Source organism: Melopsittacus undulatus, chromosome 5, assembly GCF_012275295.1.
Source record: "Melopsittacus undulatus isolate bMelUnd1 chromosome 5, bMelUnd1.mat.Z, whole genome shotgun sequence".
In the NCBI taxonomy this organism is placed as follows: domain Eukaryota; kingdom Metazoa; phylum Chordata; class Aves; order Psittaciformes; family Psittaculidae; genus Melopsittacus; species Melopsittacus undulatus.
This window is the reverse complement of record NC_047531.1, coordinates 2,233,682-2,253,567: the sequence shown is the minus strand read 5'-3', so window position 1 is coordinate 2,253,567 and position 19,886 is coordinate 2,233,682. Positions and strand designations below refer to the sequence as shown.

Here is a 19,886-nt window from a genome sequence, read left to right as displayed (position 1 = left end):
AGGAGGGAAGGAACCATCCCTCCTGCCTTCATGAGAGAGTTTCTGAAGGGCTCAACTGTAGCTGCAATGGTACCCAAACAAACCAGAGAACTTCTGCCTCTGTTATGACTTGCCCATCCAGTCTCTCCTGTATGCAGCAGATGAATGCCTCATTATCAGATTCCTCTGTTTGCTTCCCGGTAGACTTAAATTACCATGTTAAATAGGATAATAATAAACACTGGCCTTTTAGTACAGCACATCCTTGTTCACTCAGCAGCCTCCCTCTAATCTGATAAAGGGTCTGTAAAAAGCTACAAGGAAACATGGAGTTATCTGTTACACGGGTGCCTCTCCCCTGTTTTCTGCACCGCAGCACCAGCAGGCTCAGGCTCACAAAGCTGCTTTACGGGATCTTGATCCCTACAAGAATTAACAGGTATCAAAACAGGAGCAAGGTACCAAAATCACATCATGGATCTGGCCCAACACTCTTCTGCTGCATTTCAATAGGCAAAAGTAGCCCTGTGCCATCTGCTTGCTTCAGCACTCACTCTGAAACAAAAGCAGCCAAGGAAATCTTTCCAGCTTAGGAGAACAGTGGGGAAGGAAAGAGATCTCGGTGGCGGTCTATACTGCCTTCACAATGAGCTGGCTGTATTTGAGGTATTACAGAAGCTCTCCTTAACAGCTACTCTGAGAAAAAGTCATCTATCCAACCCAGAATAAATTATTTGAAGGCAGCAAGCTGGATTGGGAACAGAGAAGGCTGATCTGCCTCGACTTGAATCCCCTTAGACCCCAGAAGCTGAAAGTGCTATTTATTTCAATGTTACAGGATTTCCTGCCTTCATTTATTTTTTTCTTTATTTAGTTTACCTAATCCCCTGGATTTCTCTTGTCGCAGAAAGAGGAAAAAGCCTTGCAAAACAGGCAATGAACACAAAGTCAAATCACTTTGCTGAGCTCTTTCACACATTCAACAAGAACCCGGGAACCACACACTGCAGAACGCACAAGGAGTTTCCTACTGTCACAGGATATTCCAACCACTACCCATTAAAATGCAGTTCACAATTAATAAAGCCAAGCTTTGCACTAGCAGCAATATATCTGTGGAAGTAAGATGGGTTTCCTCTAGTTGCTCAAAGAGTAAAACTTGGCTTTCTACCTGTCTTCCTTCTCCTCTTTCTGCTTTGCAAAGCTGGCAAGCAATACAGAAAAGGAGGAAAGACATGAACTAGGCCGTCTGTCGTTGGAGGGTATGAAAGACATTCTTAATAACAGCAGGAGAGAGAGAAGAAGCCTATGGTTATTTTTGACAGAATTGGGAGAGACTCAGATTGCAGCATCATAAACAGCTCATCAGAGAAAAACTCCGTCCAAATTGGAGAAGCCCCTTTGGCCAAGCTAACAGAAATACATAGCCCATGTCTGCTAAAAGAGGACTCTTTCAAAAGTCAAAATGCCTTTCTTCAAAGAGCAAAATTACATTGACAGCCCCCCCCCCCCATGATGTAGTAGCATTATCTTGCATTTTTGTCATTGCAATTGATGGATTGCAGATACCAGCCTGTGAATGTTCTGCATAACACGCAGCCATGACCATGCGATGAGATGAAAAATGGACTTTTTCAAGTGCGACTCGACCACAGGGTCCCTGTGATGCATTGTTCTGCAGAGCTGGAGGTGATGCAGAGAGGCAATGGGCAGCAAAATGGCCAGAATCACCCCAACCAGGTCAAAGAAAATGAAAATGGTTGTTTCCAGGGGGTATTTACACAGAAGGAGAACATGGAATCCCACTGCTCCTCCAACCAGAGTCAAAACTCATCTTCATCATTAAATGCCAGTTTGATAGCACAGGTGAATTTCTCATGTATCATGATCACAAGACAATCAGATATTTGTGTGTTTGTTTCTAACATTCTTAACAACCTCTTGCACAGAAGCCTTTGTGCTACTAGATTAAGAAGATAAAGATCATTCCTATTCAAGAGATACCCACAAGAAACTCAAGAGCTTTCTCTAGCAACCTTGCTGGCAGGCTGTGTCAGGAGGAAGGATAAAGCCAGCATGCAGATACACTCCACCAAAGCTTCCATGGGAAAAGCTGACCACCAGACCAGCTTGCTGCTGTGTCAGGGAAATGGACATCTGAAGATTATTCTGTCTTTCTTGAGGATTCATTTAATTTACTTATTAAAATATATATTGCCTAAAGTGACCTAAGAGCATTATCTCTGCATGGCTGGAAAGAGTCCAAGGATAAAAAAAACCCAAACCCGCAAAAAGCCTCCAGAAAACTCCAACAAGCAACCAACCACCTTTCAAAAGGAATACTGAATATGGGAGCTACAAACCTGCATAATTAGTCTACAACAAGTTTCATGACCTGTGCTTAATCCTTATGCCTTCCATCTCCCTGACAGGCAGGTACAGCATAAGGGAAAACACTAGAGAAACGGGAATCAATGGCTTGCTTCTGTCTAACCACAATACCATTCTCACTTCATTTACTGCTTAGTGGGAAGGCATTTCTGTGGCACAGGAATCAGCTCTTTCTAAATGGACAAGTCTCAAAGTTCAGCATTTTAGTGGTTTCAACTAAGTAGGAGTTTGCTCATCCATAGCAGCCTGGACTGCAGAAAATCCAGTTGCTTGACCTCTTAATGCTGTCTTCTATCCAGCATAACAAGAAAAAAACACTTGGTGAGGGCTCTGTGGTAACATTGCAGGGGGCTGCATGCTACAATACATCTATCCTGGGAATGGAGGGAGCTGGAAGCAGAACTAGACCAAAACATTCCAACAAGAAGCACCTTCTGCTTCTGGAGGAAAAGAGCAATCTAGGATGGGGACTTGATTAGCAGCGGAGTATGGTGAGATGCCACCATCCCTGCCACTGGTGTGACACCCATGCCTCAAATCCTTTAACCAGAACTGATATATGCGAGCAACCCAAAACAGAATCATAGAATCACAGAATCATAGAATAGGTAGGGTTGGAAAGGACCTTAAGATCAGCTAAGGATCTTAAGATCAGCTTTTCAGCTTGGAAAAGACCTGTTGTGAACTAATATCACTCAAAGCACAAAAATGCTTCAATTGGGCACCAAAAAAAGGTCACTGAAAGGATCTTTTGTCCCATACCAGGGCAAGAGGGCAATGCTGAGCCTTGGCAATGCTTTGCACAAAGCACAGGAGCACCAAAAGTTGTGCCATGTGCCTCACACTGAAGCAATCACTACTCACTAAACTGGTGATCTCAAGTGAGTGCTGTTTTGTACTGTCAGCTGCCAGCCCACAAAACCATCATATAATATCCTCTGTAGCATGTGTGCTTTAAAGGTTTTTAGAAACAGTGGCAGGAGTGCAGTAAGAATGAAGAACTATCTAGTAAACTTACAGCCAGGCACACATGCATATCTAGTTGTGCCTCTGAGATGCAGTAATTATTTGTAATGCTGGCAACACATTCATGTACCAAACCTTAAGTGTAAATGAAAATATAGAGCTATAAGGGTGTAAACCTGCATTCTGTGAAACAAAATATTTACTTCCCATCTACATGTAAGCATATGTTATATTCATATAGGTATAATATACATTATAGCTATAATACACAGAATTCTCATGTGCCTGAATATGCATAGATATACAGTGAAAGAAAGCACTACAGTAAAGGATGAATACTTTACACATGGAAGGAAATACCACCCTTTCATTTAGAAAAGCACCAGTGCCAAAATGAATCCTTCGACATGACTGCAGAAAAATCACATTTTGGGAAAAGGGCAGGGCAACTCTCTTTTGTAAGCTTTATTGCCCCATGAGCAATGATGTCGCAAAAGCCCATTGCTATAATTTCTCCCCTTTTATGTCCTTAAAATTATTCCCACCTGGGGTGCAAGGAAAGGAAATGAAAGGAAGTAGTAAATTATATTTTTTCATGAGCTAATCCTGGGAAAGTGACCACTCAGGTTTCCATGTTTCTCTGCAATAATAATTTAACCAAGGACAGCAATCTTTGGTTATTGTTTGCACAGTTGGAATAAACGCTTCCAGATAACAGACATTTAAACTGCAATTTAAGAAGAGGAACACAGTAATCGATAGGTATTCAGCAGTCCTCTACTCTTAGGACTGCTGCACAGATCGAGTGTGCTTCAAAACAGCCCAGATGCAAAGCTCATTGTAAAGCAACATCATGAGAAACAAAACAAACTAAAAGCAAAGAGAGCACAACTACTGTACCTTTACTTTGGGGAGGGTTCTGACTTCTGTCTCGGAGAACATTAATCTGGTAGACAGCTCCGTAAGGCTCAAAAAGTTCTTTTAACTCTTTTTCCGACCATGAACGGGGAATCTGTCCAACAAACATCTTAATGGCATCTGGGTCTGGTTGGTCTGAATGATCCAAAGCTCCATTCATCTTGTTAGCTGTGCCGTTACTAGAAAGTAGAAAAGGAGATTAAAAAGAGAAGGCAAGTTAGGAGACTACGCAGTTTTCATGTGCACTAGATGCAGAAGATGATGTCAATTGGCAAAAAGCAGGAGAAAAAAAACTCAGTATTTAATTAATAGCATAAGTATTATGAACAAAAACCAATGTGATTACATTTTTCATTGAGTCTTGGTTTTCTCTGCAGGCTGCTGCTTAATGTCATTATATAAGAAGAGAGAGGCACAACACAAACTGGGAGCTGTGCATTTTAAAGCAGAGGATAGTTGTAAGTAAGTGCAGATTTCTCTCCATGGCTGCTGTAAACAGAACTGCAGTGAATTCTCACTGAACTAGCTACTGGCAGAAATAAGGCAGTGCGTGTGTGTGTGTATGTTTTGTAATAAAGTCACATGAAAGGAGTATGAAACACTTGGCAATCTGTCAGATGACTAATGCAAGATGCCAGCGATGAATTTGCAGATTGTGTGAAGCATCCATGTGTGCATCAAATTAGGATGATATTGCCTAGAATGGAAAACACTCCAGCTATGTGGCTGGTTGATGCCGATTAGTTGCCTACGCTCTTTAAAAAGCAGAAGCAGTCTGGAGAGCTCCAGTTTAAAGCACATTGTTTGCTGCACCCTGCCATAAAGACAAAAATGTGCAGTTCTAAAAGGCAAAACTGCCTATATTTTGTGGCAAAAATTAAAATGCTGCTTCAAAAAAGTTTTTCTCCCTGAAAAAAGCCATGAGGTTGTTGAAAATCTTCACACCCTGTAAACTGTTACTCTGTCTGATCTCCAGATGTACACTGAAGTTTGAAACAACCATGTGCTTTTGCAGGGCAAAAGAATGTAATAACACAAAATAACCTGCTCTGAGAGACAAATGACATACTACAGTTTAGGAAGAGTGCCACTTATAAACCATACAGACATGTAAGACTTATATTCTTATATGAAAACAGTTTAAAGTACTGAGCAAAAGTAAAAATACCAACAAACCCCCCTCATGTTGCTATTGATAATTAAGGGCAGTAATTTCAACTAATTACTTGGCCAGAGATTCCATAACTGGTAATAGTTGGATGCTTCAGTTTCAAGAAAGAACACTAATGAGATGTGACTTCTAGAGCATTTCCCCTATCTTTCAACCAGGGAAAGGAGGGAAATGGCCTGTGTTCAGCACTGTCGAGTTGATCAATGCAGAATTCAGGCATTTCAGAGCCACCTCCCACTTTCAAAAACCTTGGCTTTAATTTTAGTGTCTCCATTTGATGATAGTTCAGCAGAGAATGCCCAGAGGAGGACTTAGAAGAGTTCAAAAACTGCACAACCAGATGAAAATCATAGTTTACATGTGAAAAAAGAATAGTATCTAAGAATGGAAAGAAAAAAGTGACCCTATGTAATTCCCTTGTCTCACAGCTATAACCTGTGCAAAGACAAATTAGTTTCCATCTCCTTGAAAACATAATTCACCTGAGCATATTAATATGCCCATATTAACTTTAGCACTTTCCCTGCTTACAGCAGGAAAATGAAAGGTGCATTTTAAACCAGCAGGAAGTTTGATCACTGTTTATGAAGCATCTTCAATGTAAAACAACAGACAACAAGACTTATCACACTCACTTTTAGGCAAAATTTGTATTGATTCCAGAGTAGTGCCTGAGTAAGTGATTGAAAGATCTGGTTCAGCCCTTTATCACATGCACAAATCATAGAATCTTAGAATAGTTAGGATTGGAAAGGACCTCAAGATCATCCAGTTCCAAACCCCCTGCCATGGGCAGGGACACCTCACACTAAACCATGGCACCCAAGGCTTCATCCAACCTGGCCTTGAACACTGCCAGGGATGAAGCATTCACTACCTCCCTGGTAGTGAATACCTTCTCTTGTCTTACATATGGTCTTTGTTTTGAAGATGTTCTACAGGTCATAAGTGCATCTGAAGAAACTGATTTCTCCAGGTCTTACAAAGTGCATTTTTCATATGGATGCAACGCTCAAGCCAAACCAAACCAACAAACCAAAGAACCACCCCCAAACATTCTCTGAGAAGCAGAAATACCCTGACTGACCCACTTGAATGATACCCCATGGGAACAACTTTCCAGACTTTCACGGAGCCATAGGCATCTAACACTTACACCACTCCATTATTTCTTTCCAGTTCCTATTTCTTTATGAAAACCCCAATCTCTTAAACAAACCTCCCCACCAGTGAGGTTGAAAACTCCCTGACCCATAGCTGAAAATAACTAAGGAAAATGCTTACACATTACTTTGAACCTGAGAAGACATAAAAAGGTAGAAGCTTAGCTCTGCAGCCCACAGCTTTGGCCTGGACTCAGTCAACAATTTGCTGTCAGAAATGGCTTCACTGTTCACTTCATTTATTCTCTATGTTGTTTACATTGTAAAAATGAATCGAGTTCATTTTTTAAATTATGCCCTTCATCTATTCTCTCTGTTGGATCCCTTCTTTAAGAAATCCACATACAATTGCTGCTTTAGTCCAAAATTACAGCAAAGGTCACATTTAATGAAGAATAACAAGTTTATTCCTTTGCTTTTTCCTTTGCCCAAATTACCTCTACCACCAAGAGCACTGCAATTTCCATTGCTAACAAGCCAATTTTTAGGAAACCACAAAACCAAACACTTCTACCTGTTTTTTCATGTTAATGAACCCATTAGCATCAAGTTCCTGCTTTCAGCTAAAGGTTTAGGCACAGGCCAAGATTTCTTCTAATTCCACAAAATGCTTAAGCCCTTCTTTACTTTGGTGGAAATGAAGTCCAATTATGTTCATCATATTCCTTAAATGTTTTACTGGATAAACATGCTTAAAGGCTCTGACTCCTGGTGTAGGCTTCCTTATGCTGTGATGCTGAGTGAGCAGCTCGAGAGAGGCCTTCAGCACCAGAGCAGGGGGAGCTCAGCACCCAGGAGCCTCAGCTCAGAGCAGCAGCACCCACCCAGGGAGCCTCAAGTCCTCAACAAGACTTGCCCACGTGTGAGCAGGGACTCACAAGGGGTGAACCCAGGAGGGGCAGCTCCAGCCCTGATGGGGTGAAAACCGGCCCAGGGAGAGCGAGAGACTGGGGGCGGCAAACGGGGAGGGTTCAGGCACAGCTACAGGTTGGGCAGAGAAGAGATTCAGAGCAGCCCAAGGAGAAGGACTTGGGGGTGTTGGTCAATGAGAAAATGAACATGAGCCGGCTGCAGTGTGTGCTCACAGCCCAGAAAGCAACCGTATCCTGGGCTGCATCCAAAGGAGCGTGACCAGCAGGTCAAAGGAGGTGATCCTGCTCCTCTACTCTGCTCTTGTGAGACCTCACTTGGAGCATTGTGTGCAGTTCTGGTGTCCTCAACATAAAAAGGACATGGAACTGTTGGAACAAGTCCAGAGGAGGCCACGAGGATGATCAGGGACTGGAGCAGCTCCTGTATGGAGACAGGCTGAGAAAGTTGGGGCTGTTCAGCCTGGAGAAGAGAAGGCTGCGTGGAGACCTCATAGCAGCCTTCCAGTATCTCCATACATCTACAGGGATGCTGGGGAAGGACTCTTCGTTAGGGACTGTAGTGACAGAACAAGGGGTAACGGGTTGAAACTTAAACAAGGGAAATTTAGATTGGATATAAGGAAGAAATTCTTTCCTGTTAGGGTGCTGAGGCACTGGAATGGGTTGCCCAAGGAGGTTGTGAATGCTCCATCCCTGGCAGTGTTCAAGGCCAGGTTGGATGAAGCCTTGGGTGCCATGGTTTAGTGTGAGGTGTCCCAGCCCATGGCAGGGGGGTTGGAACTGGATGATCTTAAGGTCCTTTCCAATCCTAACTATTCTATGATTGTATGATTCTATGCAAAGCTTATGGGTACAGGTTTTGACACTTGCTGCCTCTATCTTGGGTAAGTCATTAAAACTTATCTGGACTGAATCCCACCAGCTCTGCCAATCCACTAACTCCAGCAGATTTAGGATAAAACCAAGTATAACTTAGACTCTACTTTTGATCCTTTTATACCATAAGTTAGGGGTTTCACTGAGCAGCCAAGTTTGGTGGGGTTGAAGGCAAGTTCAGTCTGTAGACAAGACACTCATTCCTACAAGTACAGCTGGAATCCTTTCTAAATCACATCTCTTTAGACTTCAGTGCAAACTAAGGCTCTGAAGCTTCTCAAAGGAGGCTTCACTCTCTAACCATTGGGGTGATGAGGAGCACATAAGTGCTGTAGCAGCAGTTTCAGTAGCATCCTCACCCAGCTTTGGCAATAGCCATAGGACTGCAGCCAACTGCAGACAAACTGAACAAGCAATTAAAAGAACAGAAAGATAACAATGGAAAAAACCCCACAATTTTATAGTTTCTATGAACCTGATCCCTGCAGTGTACTTGAAGGTTCCACTGAGGAACACAACTATACCGCACACCCGCCTGATGGTTCAGTTGTCACAGAGCTTGTTGAGACAATACAAAATCCAGCCAAATATACTTGATCCCTTGTAAACAGTCTCTGCTAAAGATGAATTCCCTCATCCTTTCCCAACCTTCATCTTTGCCCAATGGACATTAGTGCTCTGCACTAAGTCACCAACAGCTGCAGGGGTTGTCGTTACTCCTCTTTGTAAACACAACAGCTCTCAGAGGAGACCTTTCCCTCCTGCTGTACCCAAGTAATAACAAGGCAAAAGAGAAACCACATGCTGAACTTTCCAAGAAGCAGGAACACATTGCTTGCAAATGCTTAGGTCTATTTCTTGAAAGCATGGCCATAGAGAGATAGCGGTATCTATGGGACACTAATGAGAATGGGATCCCTTGACAATTACTGTCAGCCCCCAAATGATGACATACATTAAAAACAAACAAAAACAACAAAAACCCAATCCCCCCCCCCAAAAAAAAAAGAAGAAAAAAATAGATTATGTGGCTTGCTGCCTTAACACTTCAGCAACCCTTTCCTCCGTGGCCAATTTAGCCCATTGGACTCAGGGGTGACCCAGCACATCATCTTCACTGACAAGGTGTCATCCATATAGTAGAGAGCAGCCTGAGGGCAGAGATTAAGCCATTGAGTTGCTGGCTTCTTGTGGTTGCTGCCAGAGCATCCTCTCTCTCAATTTGTGCCAATTTTCCTTCTAATAACCTAACTACCATTCCATCATTTCAACAAGTTGACAGGGCCACTCTTTGAGGAGCTAGAGATTGTTTTAATATCACTGATGTTTAAGCAGAAGCACTGGAAAAACCTAGTAGATACCTTCTCTGTCTCTCCCATTCCTATCTGTAATTACAGCAAGACTGCTAAAAGAGAACTTACTGCTTAGGAGAGAGAAGAAGACTTCATTAAAAAGAACTCTGGATCAAAAGGCACTCTCTCAAACTCATCACTCTTAAGAGCTTTGGCATTAATCCATGTACATTTCCAATAATGGACTATGGGTCAAGCAAGGTGCTGAGAAACAATTGTTAACTGGGACCAAATGGTTTACATGAGACCCATTTTCCAAATGTGTTTCTAACCCTGCTCAGAACCATTCTCACTGGTCCATTTTGGTTAATTCATGTCTCAACCCTCACCCTATTTTACCATTTTGCTGGGGATTTGCCTTTTTCATGTTCTATGGTATGACATGTGGAGAACACTGAACTCCCTCTAAAAGCCAACAGAACAATAAGAACATGATAATGAATGGGTTCCAAGTATAAAGACTACTGAATCCAACCCAGCACAGGCGCATTTCTAGGCATCAGGGTTTTACAGGAATGAATATTTACATCTGAGCTGTGGAGCCACTGCCAGGATATCACACACAAGCTGGCAAAAGGGACAACACCCGTTTGAAGGACTTCAACCGCTGTCAAGAGAGACAAACAAGCATCACCTTACTTGAAAGATCATAATTGCTGGTTTATGAGCAAATTTTATCTGGAAGGACCCAAAAGGGCTTTATAAACTCATTGTTTAGAGAGGAATGACTTCATCATAAGGTGACAGACGGCAGCTGTTTAATGACATGGAGCATTATCGCACAACAGTTTCAGCCAGGAAGGGTAGAACAATACCGTACCCAATTGAAAACTGCAGGGGGCTGTGATTTATAGGCACAGAATATAATTACCTAAACTGGATTCTGGCCAGCAAAATAAGTGCCAGAATCTCTGAAAAACACCAAAAAACCCAAAAACCCAAACCAAAAAATGTAGTTTCATATTTTTAAGCATGCAAATGACCAGGTCTCTGTGTTTCATCTCCAGAAGCTTTCTGGCCCAGCAGCATTTTCACAGTGCAGTTGCTCGAAAGCAGCTCAAAGGAAAGATGATGCTTCAGTAATCATTAGCTGCGCCTGCTGTAGTGTCTTGTACAGGTTTTGGCAGAACTATTAAATGCTAATAATGCTAATAATTACTATTAAGTAACACATCTGTAACAGTAGTTGCTAAATGAACCTGATGTAGTGCCCAATGAACAAGGCAGCATGTAGCAGGATGCTTGGTCCTATGCGTGCAGTAATGCCTGCAAAACAATTCCCTGCACCCATTGGCAGGGTTTATAACTGAGTAGCTATAGAACATGCAAAGTTGTCTTCCTGCTACAACTGAAGGCCAACTGCAACTGCAGGAGGGACACTGAAACTGAGCCCGCAAAACATTCCCCCTTACTCCATCTTACAGACCCAAAACGCCTTTAACAAAGAGCTGAGCAATTCTTCATCCATCCAGCAGAGAGCAACCACACTTGCACTCACACACGAACATCAACTACACGAACACTTCTCATGGCTTTTAATACCCGACATCCAGTGCTCAGATTTTATTCTTTGTAGCTAAAAATACCCAAACCCTCATGTAAGCACTGAATGGTAAACACAGCATTTTTCTCTTGTGTTGTCTCCTCATTGGCAGAAATTATCAGTCAAAGCATAATGTTCCTTAAGATAATGGAGTCTTTTTTACTGCCCTGATAATCTAAAATTCAGAGTCATCTTTCTGGTGAAATCAGTGATTAAATGTAGCTCAGCTTTGCTAACTGTTGTATATTAGATCATACAAATTGTGGCAAGCCATTGTTACTATAAGGGATAACTGTTTTCTGATTAATTCTGAATTTAGCATGGGATCACTTTAATGCTTTAAATGCTGACTTTCAAGTAAGGTAAGGAGGTAATGTACTGTCACAGTAGAAGAAAAGATTTGAAAATCTGGGGGGGGAAAAGCCACTTTTTCTATCTTGCAAAATGTTTTGATGGGGAATAAATTTGTGCTGGGAGAAGCAGCAGAGGGAAGTTGCCATTCAAGCAGGCAGGTCAGACTGCATGATACTAAGGGCACTATGAACTGGGAAAAATACTGAACAAAACATGTACTACAGAAACACCAGAAGAGAGCTGAGTATACCTGAGATAAAACACATTTTTTAGAGGTATGGATGCAGATTCCTCATTAGGATCACAGGAAGAAATCAAGGATACAAAAGGAATTCTTAATAACATCTACGTTAAAATGCAATTATCTTTTCAGCTCGTGGTGCACATTGGAGCACATTAACTCCTTTGCAACAAGGCTTCTTGACTTCCTAAAGTCAGCCTTCAGTTTTGGCTCCCAAAGCAAATGAGAGAGGGTCTGTCCTACCTGGCTGCAACCACCCCATGCTCATTGCTAAACATTCACCTCCAAAGGCTCTTGGCTCTTCAGGTGCTCAGTCTCTGTGTTGCTGCATCACCTCCATTACAAACCACTTTGATTTAAACCTGGAGTTTCAACCTCAGTTCCTAATACCCCTTATATACATGTTTAAAACTACAAAATGACATGATTTTAATGTCCTGCTTTTGGTAATGCTTCCTAGAATGGTAGAGTGAAGCAATATTAACTATGCAAAAGATTTGTACATTTGCTACATCACACCTTCAATAAAACCCTACATTCCAACACACCTTCTTAAAAATCAGATGTCCAACGTGTTTCAGACTGTCTCAACCCCTATTGCTGGTGTATGGACCTATTTTTTATCAAGCAAATTATTTTATAGCATGTAGTAGTGCCTAATGATGTGTATCTGCTGTATACAGACATGAGTGGAGTAACTCATACTAGTTAAAATATATGTAAACAAGAGGATGAATCAGTGCAGAAGTAAAGGCAAACAGGGAAAGGAGAAGTTGCCATTTTTTTAAAGTCTTCTATTATGGAAAACAATTAAATATCATTGTTACTTCATCCAGTAGTGGAAGCAAACAAGTAAACACACCATCTGTACAGGTCTGAATTGTGTAGCATCATCTTGTTTATGCCGATAAAACTTATAATGATCTATTTAAAACGTCTTTAAGGATTTGCCCACACTGGCCTATAGATGTTAATTAAACTGAAACTAGCAGAAGCTCAACAGCCAGTGACAGACCCCTGCCCTTTGCCATCTGAAGAAAGCCGAGCCCACACAATGCCAACCCTTACTGCCTTGAGTTTGTTTCTGCTCTTATTCAAGTATGGATGAGAATCACAGATTTCTAGTGATACATAATGACTAAAGTAAGTTCTCGGAGATCTAAATCAAGATGCTATATATTAACCCCCAGCCTTCTTCTTGTGGGCTCTCCTTTAGGCTTTGGGAAATGACGAGTTCGAGGCTAGATACGGTCTGACAAGCAATGATGTTCTGCAACATAAAGCTCAGGTTAGGCAGTGACCCACCAAGTCATTTCTGCTTTCTGGGTAAGATCTGTTGTGGACATTAACCCCTCAAACAACATTGGGTCTGTTTTCATCAAGTGTAAAGTGGGTGCATTTCTAATCCCGTGCAGCAGGAGAAAAGTGCCACAAGAGCACACATCTGATAAATACCCAAGTATTCAATTTTAAATACCTGGGGTTTTGTTGGCCAATTGCCATATGGACATCTGCACATCTGGTGTTGACCTGGAGAGCTTAGCATTAATAAAAGCTTCCAATTCATACGTGTTCTGTCTCTCTACTCTCTATTACAGCAGATAGAGAACCCTGGCAGATCACCACAGCTATGATGCTTGCCAGCAACGACTGCATCTTACTGTTCCACTCTTGTGCTCCTCACCAATTTTTCCCTTTAGGGGAGATGCTGTTCTCTTGCATAAATATCTGCGTTATGTCTAAAAGGGACTCAAATTGCCAAGAGTTTCTCTCTGCATTACTGTAAGCTGGACAGTAACATGAGAGCGCTCACGTGCTTGCACAATTACATTATAGTTTTGGAGCACCAATTGCTATAATTTTTCACATGAAGTTCAGTCTGAAGTAGCTGAGTGCTCGCTATTAATGGTGTGGATTATTAATGCCTTGCTTTACTGATTACACATATTTGCAATAAAGCATACTTCTTTCTGGGTGGCAGGAAACATTTATCAGTATTACTGTTTTTTAAAAGGAGAAGTATTTGATTACACCCAAATGCTTATATATTTGTGACATGTCATCAACAGAATTAGAACAGTAGCAGGCTTTTAAAATTCAGGACGCATAGGACCATCTGTTTTCTTGTCAACAACCTCAGTCTCTCTCTCCACATTCTAAATACCACTCAAAATTCACAAAGTTGTTACTCAATTTCCTTCTTCCTTTGCCCCCCAAAAAACTTCAAAATCAGTAATGAAGGCTTCAATTTTTGTTTGATAATTAATAATGTGACTATTTCAGCAAGTTTTATGCCCAAACTGGCAGTCACCTGCAAGTTCTTAGGAGGTTTGCTAGAACTTGCCTACTTTATGAAAAACTGTGTCCTGAAATGGGGGCTGAGGGGATGGGAAAGATGTCCTCCAAACATGTGTTTTGAAACATAGCCATTTCTACACACTAAAGTCAACCCATTATTGCAAGCAGCAATTTACAGTCCAACGCATTTCAAATCAGCACCCACATGTGTACACGCGTGCTCGGACCTGCTCCCAGGTGAGCTCCACAACACACAGGGAGCTGTATTCATGGGGCCCAAAAGTGCACGTCCAAAGAGAGGGAGGGCAGCAGTTTGTGTCTGGCATGGCTGCTTTACCTAAATAGCTTCCTTAAAAAGGGAATGGAAGATCACAGTGCTCCTCTTCTTAGGGCACAGCCAATTTTGGTTAGCTAGACTTATTTATGTGAGATCTCAAATAGACAATTAAAGCAAGCTGTGACATTCAATTTCCTTACTTAAAACAAAATATCCTATCAAGCTAACCAATGCTTCCCCCTTGTACAAATACAAGAAAACATTATTGTCCAAAGTGTCACGCAATTGTAATTTTACCAAGTTGAGCATCATCATAGCAAAATCCCCCTCAGCTACTTTTTTTAAGCCATTTCTTCATTTTTTTGACACCACATCTGGCATATAGAATACAGATGATCATTTGTTTATATATCTGCCTAAATGCCTTTTCCAAACACAGCCAGATGGAGCCTTTCAAAATCAAATTAATTTCAGATTAATTCACTCTGGACCCACTCCAGTTTCATGACTCTTTGCTTTGAGGAACCATCTAAATTGATTTAGAGTCACGAACTTAGAGAGCTCAAGTCCTTAGGTATAGGAAAAAAAGAGATTGCTCATGCATACTGAAAGAGTCAGCAAATCCAAACTGCTCATGATTAAGTTTTGCCTGCTTCAAAAACACCCCAACCCAGACCAACCTAATAATGCATCTGCCTATATAATGCCACAATCATATGTAAAAAGCTTCCTATTTCATCCCAGAAAAACCACTCCAGAATTTACATCTTCAATGCCTCCCTTGCCGAGTCCAATAAAATTTATTGCTCTAATTAAAAAGCAAAATAAAGAAAGTGTTGTTCTAAACCTTGCAATAAGCAGCAGTCATAGAAAGACAGGAGACAGGTAATAAAAATCTCCCCTGCAAGGGATTTATCTAAGGAACTATAAACAAATGCAGCCTGCAAACACTGTGGGCTTGCATACTGTCAATCCTCTATGGATGCCTTTATTATCTCACTTGTTTCAATTGCAATTTGGGTTTCCATGGAGATGTAACAGTCAACTCTGGAAAATTATAAGATAAATGTCAGGCAGTGATAACGGTGTTAATGAAGCTTCATTGACAAGCAGAACTATGCTTCAAATAATAGGCATATTTCTATTAGCATATGTATAACCTGTCCAAAAGAAAAAGAAAGAGAAAAGAAAAATCCCAACAACAGGGAAAGACAATATTAAAAAATTAAAATGAAATTGTGTATCTAGTAGATACGAAACACACCACAAAATGCTGCATCTATGTGAAACAATGAATTCCCAACAAACAGGGGAGATGTGGGGAAGGAATTTAATTGCCTGATTCCTCTTGAAATTTGGCACTCAGCTATCATGCTGAAAAAGCACTTTGCTGACACGCACAGACACACTTTTGCATGGTGTGACTCTTGTTCCCTTACAACGCGAGGCTGGATGGATCTGCTTCACAAGGCACTTGAAAGCATGCTATTTTATAATGCGCAAATACAGCTGCAGTGAGCTGTTAGAAAGATGCAGACCTCAGTGGAAACACTAACAGCGTGTACATAAACACAGCGCATAGTACGAGAGCTCGTGCGGGTTCAGATCAGGGTGACTGATCCACCACATTGTGGTACATGATGGGTTGAACACCATGCTGCGGGGGCAATAACCATGAGCACTTCAGCCTACAGCATGGGGTGGTCTTGACCTGCTCCTGCACTAACCAAGCCTGTGGAAAGCATGGAGAAGCTGCAGTCATCTATGAAGGACTATAGCCAACTTCTTACTTTCCACACATGGAAAGGTTTCAGTGAACTGGAGGTCAAAGAGGTGACAAAGCTGATTTCTGCAGCACAGATGAAAATGCAGACCATCGTGACTGATTTCAATGAATCAAGCATTCCATTTGGGCAGAGTGGACTATCACAGGGCAATTTTTGCAGGTGGATAATATGAGTTAATATATTCAGTGCCTGTTCATTAGGTGGTATTGCCTCTGGTTGGAGAACCAAGAGGTGTTAGAGGCTGTTCCCATCTCTTCTCACCCCGCTATTTGGCCTTGGGATTCATAGTCCCTTGCCTGCCTATGTAAGTCTTTCAGGTTGAGTCAATCTCTCTCTACAGTGTCTTGGAAAATAGGGTTCTGATATTAGCTGAGTGTTAGAGAGGCTATAGATAAACGATGAAACTGAAACGTGGGATCAGGCTTGGTTTAATGACAGAGGAGGGTGAAATCCTAAACCACAAAGAATAAAATCTTCATGCCTCCCAAGGCTTGAGGGTAAATTATGTGCCCAGGAAAACTTTGGGAATCCCATGTTTTTTCTTGTTTTCCCCAGTTCCCAGGAAAAATTAATAAAAAAATGCAAAAGTTTCCATTTTCTGAACCTTTTCTAACTACTCCTCAATATAACATACTACAAAAATCTAAGTACTTCATTAGATTGCTACTAAAATGCCTATAGTTAGAATGTGATTTTTGCCAGTGACTTTCAACAGTTATACCTCACTCCCCAGTGCTCCAACTTTTTGGTAGGTAACCTCCAGAACCTAACATTACTCATAGCTGATTCTATGTTACAGCACAAGTAGTTCTCCCAGCTTCGTGGAAGACAGTAACAGGTTAAGCTAAGCCTGGCTTCAACTTCAACTGGACAATTCTTACATGGCACTGCTAGCATCAAATGGTGGTAGAACCAAGTCCCATCAGATGTACCACCATCAACACATGTAACCACCACAATACGTAGATTACAGAAGAGAAACTGGCTGTTAAGCCAGAATACTAAGCAATTTTTAATGAAAAAGCTACAACACATGCTATATGGAACACATTGCCCTGTACACATGGCAAAATGGGCCACACTGTCTCAATTTTGCACTTGTTGAAACCTCAAAATCCCATTGCAATCTGTGTTCTAAATTCTTCAAAGAAACATCAATTTTCCTTTGTATTCTGGGTTGCCAACAGTTACACTTTTGTATCTGAAAAGAGAGCAGTTATATATAAGGCTAAGAAGCACTGGACAACAAATCTGAGTCTTTAAAGTAAACTCTCATTATAGTACAAGGTTTTATTAACTTTTACACCATTACTGCAAAGAAGTTATTTTGCTCCACTGGTCACAGTCACATTTTGCTCCACGTGGTCAAAAGAGCTGGTGTTCTTTTGAGGTACACAAGAAAATAATGATTAGGAAAGGAGTAACTCCCCCTTTTAAAGGCATCATTCAAAGAAACAAACAAGCAAAAAAAAACCTTAGAAAAACTGGTTTAAATTTTCCTAAAGAACATACCATGGAAAATCCCAACAAAACCACAACTTAACACACATGCTTCCCAAGTCATATGGCAGTCATCTATGGGGACTCTTCTAACTTCAAAGACAGACATGCATCTTCTAGTTGTGCATTTCAAGGGCGCAGCATTAGGAACAGAGGAGAGCACTGTCATTTGGAACTTGTTTGCCAAATTGACAGGAAAATACATGTCAAAAAAGTTGCCAAAAAACATGGTTTTAAGGTCATGGTAAGCACAGAAGGAGACATTTAAAAGGATGAAGTAACTTCTTAACAGCACATTTTGGACAAAAGCTTCTCTTAGTGGGGTATTATTTCCTCTGGAGGTTTTATTCCAAAGCAAAAATGAAGCCAGGTCTGGGGACTTGCTGGCACTTTTCCAGAAGAAATGGGAAAGAAGAAGGTAGGAAAAACCCTGAGTACCATCTTTGACCACCCCATGATGTACAAAGCCTCTTAACGTCGATAGCCTCATGCAACAGAAGAGGTAGTCAAACACTTGTGGATATATTTTTAAGCTCCCTGTAACATACTCGACCTGTGGAAACTTGGCCAGCTCAGGTTTGGCTGGCTGTCAGCAGCAGTGTGAATGGTGGTGTGACTGATAGAAATCTCTGTCATCACACCACAGGGTTAATTTCTTCCCTTGTTTTTGCTCTTTTGCTCCTTCTCCTGAATGTGGAAAACTCTTTATTTGTGATGACAAGTCTTTGGAAAGCTGGAGGATCACTAACACCATGTGGTTCCCTAAGATCTCTAACCCTTTTTCACCTGTTTTTCCATATAACCCCTCTCTTGTACAGTCATTGGCACTTTCACTCAACAGATGGGAAAAGGGAATAAACCTGCCCCGGGCCATGCGGAGGAGCCTGGATGCTGCAGATGGGAGAATACAGGCTTGAAGCTCACAGGTCTCAGTTGCTTGATACAGGAAACAGAGGGGAATCCAAGCATCAAATATGGGATTTTAATAACACGAACATTTATTTTAATGATTTGAAGGCTGAAACCTGCTGGGCTTGTCACTGTAAGTAAGAGATATGGAAAAAAATGCAAAGCCTGAATTTTCATTCTGACTTCTTCCACTGGAGAACCGTGACTTCTGCTCATTTTGGTTTAACACAGGGAAGGATATCTGTACCCTGTGCCCACACAGTCACTCATGATAGACAGCGACTAGCTGGGCAGCAGGTCAGCTATGAGCACCAAACATGGAGCTTTACTTGAGCAATTTCAAATTCATTGAGAGGGGTATTACTCAGAGATTATTTTAAGACACATCAGTTTTCTTGCTGTAACCATCCTTCAGAGAAAATTAAACCCAACAGAAGATCAAGACTGGGAAGTGGTTTTAGGGGTAAAGAACAGCAACAAAGAAAGCTGTTTCTCAGCCACACGATTTCCTAAGTCTCTTACCTTTGCTGTGCTTATCCCCCTCACCTTTGAATCAATACGTTATGTCCCCATCCCAATGAAAAACTCTGAAACACTGAGAGGAAAGCACTACATAAACGTTGAACCATTATGTCATTAGAGAGCAAAACCCCCTAAATCCAACCCTTTCACGATACCCTTTTTAACTTGAAGCAATTCTAGTTCATCTTTTAAAAGCAGTATTTGAAAATTACACAATACACTTTCCAGCATCACTATTACTATTTGCATTGAAAGGAGTATCTCTGAAGCCCCAAACAGTGCTGGCTGCTTTTTAAATAGCAAACCTAATTTTATTAGTGAGGCCAGATGTTTTCCTACTATTTTCCTATGTTAGGAAACACAACGCACTCAGAGTATTTTAATAGGTGGTTAAGGAAACAGGGAAAAAGGGGACACAGCAGGTCTGAGTTCAGTTAATGTACAAAGTCAAGAATTTTTAATCTACTGCTTTCTACCACCTATCTTCATTAAGGAGCCCAAGACCTTGAGTACTTCTTTACTTCTTTGCGCTTCCGTCTTTCCAAGATAGGACTGAACAGAGCTGACTGAAGCATTTAATGCTTTACTAAGAAGAGTCAGAGAATCTGTGAGTTTACATCACATTTCACAGACAGAACAGGACATATTCCCTGAAGTTTCAAGGTCAAAGAGAATGCAGCTCTGATGCACCAGCTCACATATCACAATACTCCATATTTTCCAGTCATTTATCCCATACATCCTTTGCTATCCTTTAGTATTTAATT

At 41.3% G+C, this 19,886-nt stretch overlaps 1 protein-coding gene across 1 annotated transcript in view; it reads right to left on the bottom strand.

Moving 5' to 3' along the window:
• Positions 1-19,886, bottom strand: part of CELF2 (CUGBP Elav-like family member 2) — a 378,952-nt gene that overhangs the window by 126,195 nt on the left and 232,871 nt on the right. Inside the window, exon 3 of the mRNA XM_013128049.3 lies at positions 4,237-4,433. Within this exon, the coding sequence (XP_012983503.1) occupies positions 4,237-4,433 (197 nt within the window). The remainder of the gene's footprint in view (positions 1-4,236; positions 4,434-19,886) is intronic.